This window comes from Manacus candei, unplaced genomic scaffold (assembly GCF_025592945.1).
Source record: "Manacus candei isolate 608988 ecotype Guabito, Panama unplaced genomic scaffold, ASM2559294v1 h1tg000034l, whole genome shotgun sequence".
In the NCBI taxonomy this organism is placed as follows: domain Eukaryota; kingdom Metazoa; phylum Chordata; class Aves; order Passeriformes; family Pipridae; genus Manacus; species Manacus candei.
Genome location: NW_026138082.1, coordinates 2,011,735 through 2,029,598, shown reverse-complemented (window position 1 = coordinate 2,029,598; position 17,864 = coordinate 2,011,735). Strand labels below are relative to the sequence as shown.

Here is a 17,864-nt window from a genome sequence, read left to right as displayed (position 1 = left end):
ATGCCCTGTAATTGACTTGGTATATGATATTGCAAACTTCAGAAAAATAGATAAAGCACAAGCAAATGTAGTCCCTAATACTAAACAGATAGTGAAAGGGAGACAGAAATTTTGTCCTGACAATCCTGCCTGAACATTTCTGAAATTGCACTGCTACTAATGGAAAGAGATGTTTATGGATGTCAATACCATGACCAAAGCTAAGGTCTGGGGAAAAATCTGTATACAGTACAGTATTTGCCTGACTGTCTTTTCAAAGTAACCTGAACAGTTTTCTCTTTTACTAAGTTTTGGATCAATTTTGGGTTCTTTTTAAATGTATCTTACAATTACTGTGTACCTAACTTAATATTGCTATCATAAGAACTGTGCAGCACCCTGCAAAATGATGTGTGATTTTCTGGATTGGAAGAAAAAAAATGTAACAGATATCTTACGAAACACTGGAAAACATTTATGTTTTTACATATGGTCAGAATATCTTGGAAAGCGTACTGCAGTTGGAACTGCATTACTGAGAGCAACCTACTCAAATACATCAGAGAGAAACAGGTTTTCCAAAAAGCCTCCCCTCCATCTGCAGATCTAGTGGACGTTTTTAACCAGTTACAGAGAGCTTTTCCTCTTAGGATATCTACTCAGAGCTTTTTCCCTTCTGCAGCATCATCAACAAGAATACATTTCAAGAGGAATCTGTAGCGAAGAAAAGAACCAATATGTCTTTGCATGATTATCAGTGGAGTTTGAGAGCACGGTGATAAAATGCCAGGACAGAAGCGACAGCAGATTTCCAAAGCTGCTCATCCCAGTGGAGCTACATTTACACAAACACATTTGTAAGAAATGCAAAGAGCTTGATTACAGTAAATATGGCCTGATTTTGCAGTCATGAGAAACTAGGTCAGAGGGAGCTTAGTTTATCACTAGGATATTTATGCATCATTGTTAGACCTTTCCCACGACTTCCCAGCTGTATCTCCTGTACATCCCCACAGCAAACTGCACTCACTGCTGTCATGCAAGATGCAAAGAAGGAAATGAGGCTGTATTACTTCTGTGAAAGGGCAAATAACATCAGTTTTGGGACATTTACATCATTGGAATGCTGATGTGCAGGCAGAATAAAGACACAAAAAGTGTGGTTACAACGTCAGCAGAAGTGTAGACATGGTAATCAAGTACCATAGATATTTAATCTGAAATATACTGCTATAATTTAGTGATCTATGTATTCAACCTGACCAAAGCGCCAAGCTTTTTTACTACCACTGCTAGTAATAAGTCTGCAACCAGAGCAGCATTGTGGAAAATCCAATTCGGTTGTATTATTCCACTCTTGCACTGCAAATAGTAATAAATTTGGGAGAGGTCTGCACCTATGCCATCCTAATACTCATTATAGAGTCTAAATGGTATTGTACAAAGAGATAAATTCACCGTTAATTATTAAAGTCAGAAAGACATAAACTGAAGCATAATGAGGAGTAGATACTCTGCAATATTAATAGGCACAGCCATCAAATATCTAACAACTATAAAAAGTTAAGAAATATGTATTAATTTTTTGTTTTTCCTAGTCAAATACTATTTCATCTTCATTTTGAAACCTAAAAGATCTTGTGATATCTGATTTACAGATGAAGGAGCAAGCCCTAACATCCTCTGTATTTATTTTTTATATTTATGTCCCATTTATTATTACTGTACTATGCTTTCTTTGAAAAAAATTTAAACTTAAAAAGGTATCACTTAATGCAGATTTTTTAGCTACTCACTTTTATAATTTCAAAAGAAAAAAAAGACAAAGTCATTTTTGGAAGTCTCTTCTATATACCATAAGGGGCAAGGATACCATACACTATGGAGCCACCCATGCCATCTCATTAAGGTAAGAGGTGACAGAAGAAACACTTCAAATGTGGCACATCTTTTATCTTTCAAACCACTGGCATAATTTTTAGATGCTTATGTCCCAGCTGAGAAAATACGTATGCACATGCTCAGCTTTAAAGACAGCAGAAATACTTTTGAATTAATTGAGACTATCCAGTTACTTAGTAATAGTTATGTATTTAGGGAATGTGTGTCCCTCATCTGGTTAGGCCTTTTTTCTACGTTGCTTTTTTTCACCTATTCACAAAAGGGAATCCTTTGGGATGCAGCAGTTATTCTTTTCATAGGGTTATTACAAAAAGATGATGACTAGCATGTCCACTGTCTCAAAGACTAGGTAATTATTTTCTGCCTACCTGATTTCAACTGACATTTTCAATTAGATGCAGTGTTCTTAACCTCCCACTCTATGAGTCCAGTTCATTATTAAGCACCTGTTGCAAACCCATTGCAATGAGTTTGGGATGGCAATGAGTTTTTCTTAAATTTCTTGACTTTACATTGAATCAGGTAAATCTTGCTTGTGTATAAGAATTAAGGGAGGGAATAAATTAATGGGGTCCATCACATACACTGTGCAACACAGTTAAATATAGTGCTGGCAATTCCCTTAGTTCTCTTTCAGCTTGTGGTTATTATTTTCTTATTATAGTTTATTAAGGTGAGATGAGTCTATTCTCTGCTATGTGTTATTTCCTTTAAAGCAATTTAGAATTTTGCCATTTACTGTGGGAGATTTTAAGCATCATATTCTGTATGCTGAACTTTTAATTTTCCAAAGTGGGCAATGGAAATATTATATAACCTCACTGTTTCCAATGAGTTATGGACTTCTGTTTATTCCTCTACTCAAAGCATTTTTACTTAGTTAGTAGTACAAATTGCTAATCGTAAAAGTTTACTACATCACTTGGCACTAAGAATGAAAATGGAATTGGCTCCTTGCCCTACAGAACTCCAGCAATACTCACTCCTCCTTTTTCCAAGAAGTCTGATTAACTGATGACAACAAACAAAATACTACCATGAACCCATAGAACACCACTGCATGTCTTCTATGTTCCCCAGTAAGTGAGACTCTCAAGGCAGGATGCTGTGCGCAGCTCAGGCAATAACAAATCCAACCATTCTCTTACAAACTAATATCACTGCTCTTGACAGTGAGTTGGTAGCAGATAAAAAAAATCTTCTGTCATGTACCTTGAGTATGCACCAGAGAAAAGTTGTTAAGAATTCATAGCAAAAAATATTAAAATAATTTCAGGGTTGAGAAAAAAGAGTTCTGAGATAGAGTTTAGAGAATTTAATATATCCAGTTAGAGTAAAGACATAGCAACTGTCCCTCCATAAATATAAAATTCCTCATATTTAATAAAGTAATTGCAATTATAGAGATAACTAGGAATAATTGTTCTTACTAGTAAGAATGAAAATAAAAATAATAGACATCTGGAATGAGACAAATGTGGAGCAAAGAATAAGAAAATTATACAAAGATTTTTAAAGCGATGAAAGAAACCTTCCAGGAGGTCATTAGAAAAAATTCTTGCAAGCTCCACATAACTGTGTCTGCTTATGCGTCCTCTGTCATATTCTCCGAGCTTCTTAGGAACTCTCTTCCCATGTCCCTTCTAAAAGTTACTCACTTATATTCTTGTTTTCTTTATTGCTCCTTTTAGGCCATCTTGCAAACGTGCAGCATCATTTTTTGTTTTTACTTTATGTGTAAGGACTGTGCATTTGCAATCTTCTCTTTTATATTAAACTCACACCCCTGAAGCCTTCTAAAACTTGATCCTAATGATGGCATCTCTTCCGACCCTAGGCAATGGCCTAGCCTATTGTCCCTGCATGGCTCTATGATCCCTAGGACAGAGGCAAAGACATACTTTTCACAAGCAACTACTGATTCAAGATAATTCCACTAATAAGTGCCATCTAAAGACACATGCTTTATATTTTGAACAATCAGTATCTGATAGTCTTTGAAACTGGTCTCTACATTTGAACTTCTTAATGTTTGTGATACACTTAAAAATTTGGAGTATTTTTCCAATTTTTAAAATAATATACTGTATAAAGAGACTATATAAAATCTTTTCAGGTGTTCTTACTAAGTTTTGTCACAATGCAATGCTGTGGGTTAGCTGAGAGAATAGAAGTTTCCAACAGTAATGAATCTGCCACTCTAATAATTTATGAGCCATTTTTTCAAACATCAGCTATCAGATAGAAGTGGGAAGAATAATAGAATAGAACTTCTGCTTTACAATAGTCTGTTAATATAGAAAGACAAAGGCGCCTGTACTCTAAGGAAGCTGTCAGCAAAGTAGCAGGCTGGAGGTCCCAGTATCGCTTACAGTACTGGCAAGCAGGAGGTCATTTCTGGGGAATGAAGCTTGAGGAGAGAAGCAAAAGAAAAAGGCTATGGGGGGGTAGAAGGAGAGAATCAAGGACCTTTCTTCACCATTCTTTTTTTATAGCTTTTGTGTGTCTGGACTGATTTGTTGTGGGAGAGCTGCTGGAGACAGTATATTTGGCACAGGACAGGATAGCTCAAAGCCAAAAGGATGGTGCTATTGCCAGTTTAAACCATGGCTTTTATTTTATTTTTTTTCCCCTCCCTCCTTTTTCTTTGAAGGAAGGAAAAGAAAAAAGGGGAAGAAAGGGACTTGCAATGAAAACCAGAGCAGTGGGTTAACAACGACCCTGCAGGCTTCAGTAGACTGGAAAGATACACAAGGCACTTCCTCTACCATCTGGCATGCAATTCTGCTGCTGCTCCTGCTCTTAGTACATAACTTCAGAGTGAATAAGCAAACAAATAAAACTTTTTAAGAGACACTAATTATGAAACACCAGCTATTAATCTGCCAGCTTACTCTCTTCCCTTTTCTCCCACCACAGTATTCCTTTCCTCGTCTTTTCTAGTTCTCTTGTCTACCTATGAAAATAGGCACTGCCTTGTCATGTTTTCAGATGATTCTATTCACCTTTTGCTTGGCATTGGTTCTCAGGATGAATGAAGGCCAGAGCTAATACATTCATATTTCTCTCATAATCACTTCAGCTTCTTTAACTCCGAGTCAGATAGAAACGCAGTTAGTAGAAATAAAGCCATCCATCACTGTTGAATGATTTCCTTCAAGTCTGGCTAGAAGTGAGAATGCAAAAGAGAAGTTTTAGGTCAGCTGAGCTTGCTCAAAGACCGTTTAAAATGCAGGCTGGGTACATTGTTGTGTAGGAGTATCTTTTAGTTCTGATGGCTTTTCTCAAGTGCAATGAAAAGCATGATGCTGAGGTCACATCTTCAAGTTAGGTAAAACATTACACCACAACTGAAGTCAGAGAAACAGAGAACTTGCAAAATCTGAGCATTCTGTCAATTAGAAGTCTCTGAGAATGATGCTACAGCTGATTTTGGATGCTAAAGAATCTCATAATCAAGCATAGATCTTCCAGGCTTTCCTGTGACCAGCTTTTATGTGGGTCCATTCTTATAACAAAAAAAGACAAAAAGAAAGTCAGTTACAGAAAAATCTTGGATGAATTAAGGATAAATAATCACTGAATTGTAGTACAACTGTGAAGCAGAAGTTTATTAAGAATGAGATGCATTAATTTACAGTCACACCCACTAATGCCAAGCAACAATTTTTACACTTCTTTTTTTTCATTTGCAACTGCTGATCCTTACACTGGCCAGGATTTAAAAAAGAAAATCCAGCCTACCTAGAACAGTTGCTTTCATTTGACCATAATTTTCCAAGGAAAAAAAATACATACTGTCTGTTAGGTTTATCATATAGCTTCTCGAAATACAGAAACTATAACAACAACAGATTTCAGTTTCAGTTTGGTTTTTGACTGGCCTCCTGCTTTGCATCTGTAGAACTGTAAGTGAAAACAAATACAACAATTAATCCTTCAGTTTTGGCTGCCTGATCCTATCCATAAGACAGGTACATACCCAAGTGGCCCAACTAGAGGTTGTACAAAATTTTCACAGATTTAAGGATAAAAAAAGGTAGTGTAGACTTTAAAAACTCAGAAGATTGCTATTGCTGTTACCAAGAAGGCTGGTGGCTAAGTTCTGTTAAACACTTAAATATTCAGATATTAATCTAAAAATTGGTCTGGGCACCTGTGAATGCACTGTCTTCCAAGATGTCTTGTATCTTTTATCATAGAATCAGCAAGGTCAGGAAAGACCTCCGAGACCATTGAGTCCAGCTTTTGGCAGAACACCACCTTGTCAACTAAACCATAGCACTAAGTGCCACATCCAATCATTTCTTGACCATGTTTTGCATCCAGTAAAGTTGGAAATGCCAGGACAGCTTTAACTTCACAGTGCTCTGGCACATCTGCTCTTTGCCCTGATGGGGACCACAAAGCACAGAGGTAAACAAAGAGGAAAAACCATAACTGAAAAAAGTTACTGCAATTCCTTGTAGCTCAAAACTAAAATTAATTAGTTGGGGTGTAAGGTTTAAACGACCCAGTAGGCAAAGAATCTTCAAAGTCTTTTGGACTTTTGTTGCCTGGTTCATCCCTTTCTGACAGGAACATTGCTTTAAAAAGTAATTGCACAACATGCACTAATATGAAAAACCTACAATATCTCAAGAAACCATATGAAATTAAAAACAATAAAATTTGTCTTTCTATAACCGCAGATTGTATGAATGTGTTAATGCTTGTGCTACTGTACTGCACCATCTATTTGTTTTCTTTGTTCTTAACCCCTTTGTTTTATGAGTCAGGATATCCTGATGCAAAGGACTCTGCAAAATATCAGGACAACAACAATAGTATAATACTTTGGAAGTGCTTCACAATTTTCAAGACAGAGCTACTAAATGTAGTAGGCTAATAATATGGTACTGCAGTCTGCAGTCAAAACTTTTGCAAACCATTAGAGTTGTGAGTTTGAGGTTGGAACATTAAGATAAGCAAGGTAGACGATTCTATAATAGGGGAAACAGCACGCTGGCCCTGCTTATGTTGATGTGAGGAGGAAAGGCTTGTGCACTCTGTTTTCTACATGTAAGGGTGTTAATTTTCAGTCCATTCTCTTGGCTTCTCTTCCTCTGTAACGGAAGATCCTGCTTGTTTGCCAGTTTCCTTTTCCATCTGGAGAGATGGCAGAACATTGAATGTAACCTGGAGAAGATAAATGTATTAACTATGTATGCTAGGAAATATTATAATGTTCACTCAAATCCAACTAAATAAGTCCTCTGCAATTTACTGAAAACTAAGTGGTGGTGCAAAAGCTCACCCTCCACCCTTCTGCTGTACACTCAGTAAAGTAACAACTAAGGGACAGACCAGTACCAACAGCTGGCTAAAAGGGATACATTGTATAAAGGCAATATAAAAGCTGTGAAAATCGCATGGCCTCTCCGGGTCCCAGGGAAGAGCCCGTGCTGTTGCAGGGCCTGGCCCAAGGCATCCCACAATCCCGGGGAATCACTCGCTGACAGCTGCGCAGCCCCACCACGCCACCTCATTGCTGCTGCATGAGACACAGCACTGTCCCGGGCGCCTTTCCCTTGTTTTTAAAAATTAGTGATGAATAATTTTCTCTTCGTCGTAGTCTGAGCGATGGCCGCCACCAGGCAGTGTCCTAACGTGAACCCATTCAGGTGGAGTTTTGCAGCCGAAGTGACGAGGACCCCGCAGCCTCCCCCAAACCCCTCCTTTCAGCAACTCGTTTCTCCCCGATCCCTCATGAGCCGGCACCTTCGCTGCCCTTCTGCAGGCGCGGACGGGGCGGCCGTACGAACGCAGGGCAGGCGGGGGCACCGCACGCCGCCAGCGGGGCTTGTGCTCCACTCCCGGCCCTCGCAGCGTCCCATGAATCACCGCCCTTCTCCCGCCGAGGGCAGCCGAGGTGACGGCGGGGTTTGACTAAGAGACCAAAACCCCCACCGGCTCCGTAGCCAGCCGAGCGAGGAGGAAGGCGGGGCGGTGGGAGCTCCCCCACGGCATCACCGCAGGGATAAAGTCAAACCGCCCCCGCCGTAGCGCCCAGCGGGGTTTGAGGGGCGGCTCTGCCGGGGCAGCCCCTCTGCCCGCGACTGCCGGGCTGCGCCAGCCCCCGCTCCGCGCCGCCGGCAGCCCGGCCCGAGCCCACGCCCCCGGTCCCGGCGCTGCGCCGGCATGAGCGGCGGCTCCGCGCCTGCCCGCCAGCCGCTGCGCCCCGGCTGCCGGCGCCTGGCGGCGGGCTGAGGGCGCGCAGAGGGCGGGCGGCGAGCGCGGCTGCCGGAGCCCGGCGCTCCTTCCTTCCGCGGGGCCGGGCGCGCCCCCTGCGCGGGGCGGCGGCGGTGGGCGGCCGGGCGCCCCCGCCCCGCTCTGGATGCCCATCGCGGCTGCTCGGGCCGGGGGGTGGCTGCGGCTCCCCGGCGCGGGGCGCGGGCCAGGATGCCGGTGCTGGAGCGCTTTTTCCCCGCGGCAGAGCCGGGCAGGCGGAGGAGGACGGGGGAAGAGCCGATGCCCTTTCCCATGGGCAGCCTGCCCGGTTATCAGCAGGGAACCCTGGCCTGGGATTTGCCCGAGATGATCAAGATGGTAAAGCTCGTTTGGAAATCCAAGGGAGAGCTCCGCGGGGCGAAGCACAGAGGGGTTCTGGAGAGCGAGGATGCCCTGGGCGGTTCGGCAGGTAAGTGTCCCCCGCCCTGCTGCTCGGAGGAGCGAGGGAGCACACACACGCAGCTGGGGGCCGCGGCCGGAGCCGGCCCGTCCCGTCGCGGGGCAGAGCTGCTGGGGCCCGGGGCTGGAAAGGCGCGGAGCGCTGCCTGTCCGACCGGCGGCCGGGCTGGAAAACGTGCTTTTGGCAGCTCCCTCCCCCGCGGGGACCGGCATACCGGAGTTTGTGCCGGATCTGAAACCAGGTCCATTTGCCGATGGCGCTCTCCCGGTCCAATCTGTTGCGTGGTTTTATACGCAGGGTGATAAAAGCTCGGCTGAAAACTAGAGCAAGTAGCTCCGTGGCTTTGAGGCTGACCTCGGCCAGCCGCTGGGCTGGGTGCCGGCGCGGGGGAGCCTCTCCCCGGCCCGCACGGAGCTCGGCACGGCGGCCCCGCGGTCACGGTGACGGGGGAGCGGAGCCCCGGGGCCGCCGGGCAGCGCGGCCGCTGCGGCAGCTTCCCCGGTTGCTTTCGTCGTGCCTTCCGAGCGCATGGCCTGTCCTCTCACACCGCCGAACACACACCGATCTTTGCGTGCGCTGGGCTAATATCACATGCTCTGCCCGCGCTTCCCTTGTGCAAAGCGGAGCGACTCCCTTACTTGTGTGTTGTTGGCCACCGGTATGAAAAGCTTGAGACCAATTCTTGGAGTAACGCTGCCCCATCCCACTACTTTCTCTTTAAACGTGCTGTATTACTGGCTAAAGAGCACATGCTTTCCTATAAATCTTGCATGTCAGTATTTTCCTAACTCACCAACATATGGCACCACATCACGTGATTTATGGAAGTCCAGGTTAGACTTAACTACATTTTCATTGGGTAGAGACGAGTGGTCAGGTTAGCGTGGTACTTCTGTTCTAATTCTGCATCTTGACCCATGCTCCGCATTGCTTATGGTTCAAAACGTCTTGCCTTATGTTGGAGGCAACCTCTTGCCTCCTTGAAAACCTCTTGCCTTCTCTTGAATACAGGGTCGTAAGGCTATAGTATTAGCTGCTAATGTTTTATTCTCCTGTAATTGTATTACTGTGATTTAATAGACTTAGTGAAACTGTGTGGCTCATTCCTTCAGAACTCTGCATTATCTCATCTCTTCAACTTGGTCACTAAATTCTTCCAATGCACTCAGTCTTCAAAGACTATGTCTTCACCTTCCGTTGGTGTGCCCTTTATCGAGATCTATAATTGACAGTATTTTGTACAAGAATAATTTAATTTTTTAGGTAAAATAACCTCACTGTAGGTATTTGAAGTGCCTGTGTGTGTATGTATGTATGTATTCTCTGTGTAACTGTATAAATAAACTTGAATATTAAATAAGAATCGGTGTATCACTTTTGAATGCCCACTAAGGTTGACTGGTTGGCCATTGTGTGATCATTATTTCAGATGTTTGCAGTTTAACCAAAAAATGCTGGGTTCTCTTCTGTTTTTGAAAAAGGGAAGCTAGTTCTTTGGCTCTGAGGAAGATGTACAATTGGCCACCCCACCCTTTGGGAATCACTTCAGCTTAAAAGAATAATAAGTAAGAGTATTGTGGATAATGAAAGAGAAGGTCAAATTGCTCTTTAAGACATGGAACAAATCAGCTGGGAAGGTGCCGTAGCCAACCAGGGAGATTGAGGTTTGTGTGGTGAATGCCGAGTGTTCAGAGATGGACCCTAATCAAACAACCTAAGAAGTGCTGCATTGGTTACACCTTATGTTTGAGTCATAGTGGTTTTTCAGTGTGCTTGTGTTTTATCTGGTGAAATTACTTTCATTAGGTAACAAATGAGATTTGCCGTCAGATTCCCAGAGGCAAGTAAAAATGAGCATGAATGTACAGAGACAGATTAGTCCACTAGCAGGATGTGAGTAACTTGCATTTACTCAAATGGCCATTAATCGTATCCTGTGGAGGGACAGTCCTCTTCATGATGCCAGATCCTATTTCATAAGCTCAGCTTGCACCAGTACAAATCAGAGCAGAAGATGACTCTTTACTCTCAACACTTTAAATACAAATCATCAGACAGTTTGTGAACCAGACCTGGGTTGCTGGTTTTTCCTCCTCAGCAACAGTCATCCTAGTAGTTTTCCCTCTTGTGGTTTCATTTTAGTCACTTTAAGTACATTGGAGTATGTGGGAAAACCAGTAAATGCTGAAATCTAGTATGCTTTATTAAGTGCAGAGTCAAAGAATGCAGAAATGGGAAGAGAAGATAGTCATTTGGAAGACTCAGTAGTTTGAAGTACTCAGCTTCATGTTTGTATGGTGTTTTGTACATGTTTGACTCCTTAAAAAATGAACAAAACTGTATCATTTACATGTTATAAAAAAGGCAGTACATAGTTGGGAATCAGATTTTCTTCAAGTGAAGTTAAAGCAAATAAGTTCTGCTTGAGGTACTGCTAGCTAGGCAAATAAATGTTGATTGTTCAGTAGTAGAGTTCACAACACTTTCCACATCAAGGGCTTTGTCATTTGAATTTGTAAGTGTTCATGTGATAACTCATGTCCTGTTATCACATCCTCATAAAACTACTTTGCTTACAGTAGAAGGGGAAATAGGTATGAATTCTGGAAGGAAACTGTCAGGATTTCTGCCTTGCTTGATCATGATAATAGAGATTTAGCTAAGCAAATTGGTTTCCTTGCCTGAGTGATTGGAGTGGGTTTTGAGCTGGCTTTCAAGAAAGTTACAACCCTCTGAGGGTGAGGAGGAAGGAGAGCTATATCTGCACATGATGTGAGTTCTGTGGATGGCAGTGTCTTGGGGACCCACATAGCCATAATTTATACCACATTCCTCTTTCCTGAGGTAGGAGTAGAGAGATGCTAGAGAGCAAAACTATCTGTGCGTCCTGGACTCTCAAATGTAAGACCTGTGTCTGTGTCTTTCATCTTGTTCAGTACTGAGAATAAGCTATTTAATCTCCCTGCAAAAAAAGTGTTTGCAAGACATCATGCAGCATATAGCTGGGATGAATGAAGAACTCTGATCTCACAGAGACTGCCTGCCTAGGATGATGATGATTTATTTTCACTGCCAAAGCAATAAAATTCACATCTTGAGCCTTCTTGTTGCATTGCTTTTTAAAGTTAATATCAGTTAAAACTACAGACCTTTCTCCTGCTCCTGGCCTGCTGTTGCTTGGTAACTCCTTTTTTTCCCCCATTTCAATCCCTGACCAAATCAGCACAAAACTGTGGTTTGGTGAAGCCTCTCTCTGGCTGTGCCAGAAGCCATTTTGGTGGGAAATTGGTGTAATTTGATCTCATTCCTTATAGTGTTTTGAATAGATTACTTGCAAGCCAGTCCTTTTGACTTGATTAAAATAACAGCATGTGTTGATTCTTACCTGAAACTATGTTGATCTCTAGGAGGGAACTGTGTTCTGTTTATGACCCTAACTTTTTTATCTCCCTTTCCTAGAGTTCGGCAGTATCTTTGCAGATTAAACCTTATCAGGGAACGGGTACAGGTTTGCCTCCAAGAGTCTTCCTTATGAGCATTAGCAACCTCTTAAACTTGCAGTGATCATCCCAGATAACTCCGGAGAGACTTTGTGTATTGAGTCTTGCACGTGTGCAGACATGCAAGACTTTCAGAGAAGGTGCAGTGCTACTTAGAATTATCAAGGTCTGTTGAGAACACTGGGTTTTTTGAAATAACTCTGAACGTTTTTTTCCACTTATCTCTCTCTGTCTGTACATATTTTCTCAGAAATGTAGGTTCTGATTCATGAATGCATCACACTTCTTAACTGATGAGTCCCTTTGCCATGAGTAGGAAAAACAAACCAGTACTGCACATCACTCCTATTACAGTTTGCTTCTGGGAAAATTTCTGTCGGTTGTTGGTGTGTCTGTTTGCTTCTCCTCTTCAATCAACAGTCTCATTTCCAACTCAGTAATCCATTCAAATGTCTTGCCATTGTCCAAACTGATGTTGCTCTTTCAAACTTTACAGCTGTGTGCTGAGCAATCCTTGTGATACACCCCTTAGAGAGGTCAGAGTCAAATCATATGTGCTTCTTTGGTGGTCACTTGAAGGTCTTCCCTAAAGTTATACACAGGACCTCCCAAAGACTCAGTTCTTCATGGTGTCCAAGGAAACATGCCTTCTACTTAATTTTTTTTTGTATAACAACTTTTATCATGCTGTGCAATAGCTTTGCTGTGCTTGTTAAAATAAACTTCATTCTTCCTCTTCCCATCATTGCATCTGGAATCTGACCCAAAATGATTTGAGTCAGAAGGAACCTTTAGAGATAATCTAGTTCCAGCCTTCCTGCCATGAACAAGAACAGGGACCTTCCACTAAACCAGGTTGCTCAAATTCGCATCCAACCTAGCCTTGAACACCTCCAGGGATGGGGCATTCACAGCTCCTCTGGGCAACCTGTTCATGTGTGTACTTGCTGAATTGTGTTTAGTTGGGACACCTTGAAACTTGTGCATGTGTTTGTAGTTCCACTGTAATAACTAACAATCATAAAATGCTTAAAATCTGTGAATTACTGAGAACCAAATGGGGGGGTTGGCTAACAGCTTCAAAAGGTCATCATTTTGTGTAATTGATGTTGAGCATGTAGGTGCCACAGATGTAGATCCAAGCAGTAAATAAAACATGGGAGCTATCAAATGGCATTATCCTAGCATCTGACCAGTCTCCTGTGTTATTCCTTAGGTTGAAATCAGCTTTCAGCTTTGTTTATGTCCTGCTGAGAGATGCACAGCAGGCAGGAGGGCAGCTTGCTATATATTTCCTTCATTTTTCCTCCACCAGGTTTTATGTTGAGACTTGTTAAATCCATTACGGTTACTAGGGACAAAGAAAGTGAATTTGATAGGATCAAGGCTACCTGTGGCAACTTTGTCTGCTCTCTGACTGTTGTGTTGGAACACCAACCCCTGAGAAGAAGTATGCTCTTCTATATTCTTGTGGAGAGCTGGTTGAATCAGTGGGACTGTGTGTGATGATCTCATTAAGAACAGCGAAATGAGACACTGTCCAGTACCACTTCTAGAGTGTGTGTAAAGTAGACCAAGAGATAGAATTCGGAGTACATCTGTAGGTAGTGCTGTTCAAACATAACTCTTCAGTTTGCTGGCTGAACATAAGTTAATAATACATGTAAATTTGGGTTATTTTTTTCCAAAAGACTTTAATAACTAGAGAATTGTGTTCAAAGATTAAAAAAAATAATTTTGAGACATTAAATTGTGGTCACTGTTCAAATTAAGGCCCTTATTTAGCACCTAGCTCTTTATCTTAAAGTATTTTTAAAATATAGAATGAGAAGTTGAACTGCTAGTAGAAATCTTTGGTTTTGAATATGTCAAAATGAGCTGATGTGAGTGTGTTTGTCAACCAAAGTCTGTTTATTTTGTGAGTCCAAATTTTCACTCAGTTCTACTTAGCCACTGTGCTTAACCACTCTCTTTTACTTCATTCCTATGTAAATTTTCTGTTGAGGATTTGTTAGGATTTTGGGATATTGTTTAAGTTGGAAGTGACCTTTAAGATGACCAAGTCCAACCATTAACCTAGCACTGCCATGTCCACCAAAATAAGAGCTAGACCAGGGATGAAGAATTAAAGAAGAAATAATCTGAAAATCTCACTGATTTCTGAATGGTCTTTCAGTTCAGCCTGGCTGGCGCATTTTTTGTTTGCATTATTGTTGGAAATGTTGGAAAACAGAATTTATTTGCAGAAATACTTGGAGAAGCAATTTGAGCAGCTGTTCAGTTACGTACAGCCACGACAGAGAGAAAAAAGATTACAATATTATAGAGTTAAGACTGCAGGATAAAGTGAGGAGATAAAATGTAATTGCCCAGGTTGGATGTTGGCCAGCATGAAGAAGGGAATGCTGCTGGTGTGCTAGAAAAGTGACGGAGGTGGTATGTCAACTCTGCTGAAAACTACAGACACAAATAGAGCAAATTCTGGTGAGCTGCGAAATGGTGGACAGATCTGTGGTTTTCAGTGAAGCTGTTCTAAATATCAGGAGCCAAAGATGTGGCTTTATATGTAAAAATAGTGTTTCTAAAGGAAAAGCTACTACACTATAATATAAATGGAATTTTTTGGTTGTGGGTTTTTTATGGGTTTTTGGTTTTGTTGTTTTTATATCATTGTTTGCTTCATTAGGGTTAAAGCCGATGGCTTTATTTTACTTTGGTAAATTGTCTCTTTAATTCTCTATACTCTGTGAAGAATTCAACTGAGAAGTGGCTACCAATAGTAAGTAGTAGTGATATTAGCCATCATTAGTGGTGATGATTTTCTGTATTGCTTAAATGTTGTGAGAGAAATGTTTAAAATGCACGGTGGGAGGTGTGGTACTGCATCTAACTTCCAATGCTTCTAAAGAAGAATAGTGCATTCTATGCAACGTATTTGCTATTTCAACCCTTCTTCATAGCAAACGTATTTTGTGGTTTGTCATGCGTAAAACTGCTTGGAGACATGCATCCCAGACAGCTTTCTGTAGTCCTGCTTTATGAAGTGTGAGTTTGGCTTTCCATCCAGACAACAAAAGAAAAAGGGTGCTCATGTCACCATTTTCTTCACTATGATGTGAGAATCTATTCAGACCCCCTTCCCAGAGCTCTGCTTTGAGAATATGCTAAACCGTGTTGCTTATGATAGCTCACAGGCTGCCAAACTGCTGTCACATTTGCAAGGGGCATCTTTATGAATGGGCAAACTTGTCTGAATTGGAGTTGTCCTGCAGGAACTCACTGGTGTCAGCTTTGAAAAAAGTCAGCTGACCTCAGGCCGTTTCTTCACAGCAGTTGTGCACCTGGTTCTGGCCATAATGCTCTAAAACATGCTAGTCCTCCTTTCTTCCTTTGGTCTGGACTAAAAAGTGAAACACTCTTGACACTTAAAACATGCTTTGACATTTGTTAAAAGATTTTTATAAGTCCTCCTAACCTTGTTCAAAAAGAGCATTTAGCCTGCTGAATTCTGGGATAAATTACATTAAGTACTCTAATGGTTTGTGGTACAGACTTGCAAACACAAGATGTCTTAGCTCTTCATTTTTTTCCTCATCTTGCAACATAAAATTTCTTCTGTCACTGTTATGGCTACAAACGAACAAACTCTGTATGGCAGAAGAAATAAATCCTTCTTGCAGGATAAAGCATTCTTTTGGCTCTCCTGTGAACAGCCAGCTATGGTTTTCCCTTTCTCCTCCTCAAATCACCACAAGATCATAGGAGTTCCTTGTTTTAACCTGTTACCTGCTAGGAAGAGGCATAGTCTTGTGAAAGTTCCTGATGCTGCAAAGATGAACGTAGTGTGGTCTAAGGTGTGTACAAAGAAGAAAGTCCAACACAACAAGGGTTTAGCAGACTCAACATCGAGAGTACTGCTGTCAAATCTGCCTCTCATTGCAGTAGAGGGGCAAAACCCTTCCATTTGAACAGAATACCGTGAAATTCAGGTATCCTACAAATTTCTCTCAGAAAATAAGATTTTGTAAATCAGTTGACAAAAGACAATGGCAGTCTTTGGGAGTGCTACCCTATGGGAGTGCTCCCCAGTCCAAGCTGCTGAGGACCTGGTTCAAATTGCACTGAAGCTAGGGGCAGTCTTTCCATGGACATGGATGGGCTTTGTTCTAAACCCCGATGTTCAATAGTACTTCTAGGTAAAAATCCTGTGGAAGGTGTACTCTTAAGTGTCTCTTTATACACAGGAGACCATTTGGAGAAATTGCTGTAAACTTCCCCAGCTGTGATCCTTTTTGAAGGGGAAGTGTGTAAAACTCCATTTCCTTCGGGAGACTGTGAAATCCTTTAATCTGTAGCCAGCTCTGGTTTGTATGTGCTATCTCAGTGTTCTCCTGCTATCCCTGACCTAAGGTAGGGACAAAGTATTAACTCAAAGGCCTATGTAATAGATGCTCTGTGCAGGTGCAGTTAGAAATGAAGTGTTATCCTGGAGGGTTTTCAGAACTCACTGTGCTGTGGCAGGCATTGCTTCATTCCTGCTACTTAAGCACCACCTTGAGATTGAATGTTTTGTTTTCAACTGCTGGAATTACAGATCAGCCAGAAGAATAACTCTAAACTAGGTACTGCACAGCAGTGTTGGAACACTGCTTTTGAAAGTTAAATCGTAAAGCAGGTTCATGAAGTAGAAGGAATTAGTTTTAAGCTTGCTGGAGCTGTGTTTCAAAATAGTCAAAAGCTGGTGAATATTCAATTAAAAATTATAAAGAATAATTGGAAAATGCAGGCACAGAAATTTCTTAAGACATCAAAATTTTGACAGGTGCAGAAAACACCTTAAGCACACAGCCCACTAACCTGTTTTTTTAATAGCTGTTGACTAAGTTCTTCCTTGTCTAATAAGAAGTGGTTCCCTGAGCAAGCTTTCCGTTAGTTAAGGTTAGCAGCAGTTAATCCTCAGGGGGTTATCGTTTCATGTATCTGATTATCAGGAGACCGTGTTCAGTGAAGCACCCAGGTGCTTATCCAAATTGCGGTCTGTTCCAAACTTCACTTATCCAAACATCTTCCAAACAGTTCATGTGTGCAAATCTTAAGCTGGAAATCTCGTAATTACAGGCTTTCATGGAAGATTTCTTATTTCCTGCTTCCAGCCTGAGTGGATATACTGCAGGAACAGCTGCCTTCACAGTAATTCGGCAATTGCATTTCTAATTCCAAATGGAACTGAGAGAATAAAGGGGTGTGAGATACTGGGCTTCTGTGAAGTGCCAAAAAGAGCGATTTGATCCAGTTTGGGTTTTGCATGCAGGTTTGTCTCATTAAAAGAAGTGGGAGGAGGGAAAGAATTCTGCATGCTCTGCTTTCAGATTTTTTTAATGATACAGATTATATTCAGCCACACTAACAGTGAGAAACAGAAAACTGTGTGCAAGAGATTCTGAACTTCATACACGTTGCACAGCTATTACACTTGCTTTCTCTTCTTCCTGAAAACACTAGTGAGCCTACATTTTATGGTCTCATTTGGGAACTAAAGCTGAGTAAATTAGTACTGGTAATAGTACTGGGCCTTTCTTGAACTCAGTTCTGTGTGTGTGTAAAAGAGGTGTGCTGCTTTCCATGACCACTGGAAAAGAGACTAAGCAGAGAGGAATTTACTGCACAGATGAGAACTACCACCCTAAAATGGCAGAGGAGCGAAGCTTTTAGGTGAGACACTGTCAGCATACACTTCCAAGCAGGGTTTGAACATCCTACTTAGAGTCAGCAAACTGAGAGCTCTGAAGAAAGCTGAGCAGTGAGGAACAGAG

The 17,864-nt window shown here is 41.8% G+C and overlaps 1 protein-coding gene across 3 annotated transcripts in view; it reads left to right on the top strand.

Annotated features, from left to right (window-relative positions):
• PDE7B (phosphodiesterase 7B) overlaps nt 1–17,864 on the top strand; it is a 171,813-nt gene that overhangs the window by 83,584 nt on the left and 70,365 nt on the right. Inside the window, exon 1 of one of the 3 annotated variants that reach the window (XM_051792595.1) lies at nt 8,239–8,560. The exons of the other annotated variants lie outside the window; for them this stretch is intronic. Within the exon in view, the coding sequence (XP_051648555.1) occupies nt 8,323–8,560 (238 nt within the window). The 5' untranslated portion in view covers nt 8,239–8,322. Of the gene's footprint in view, nt 1–8,238; nt 8,561–17,864 lie in introns of those variants that run through there. 3 annotated transcript variants of the gene reach the window in all.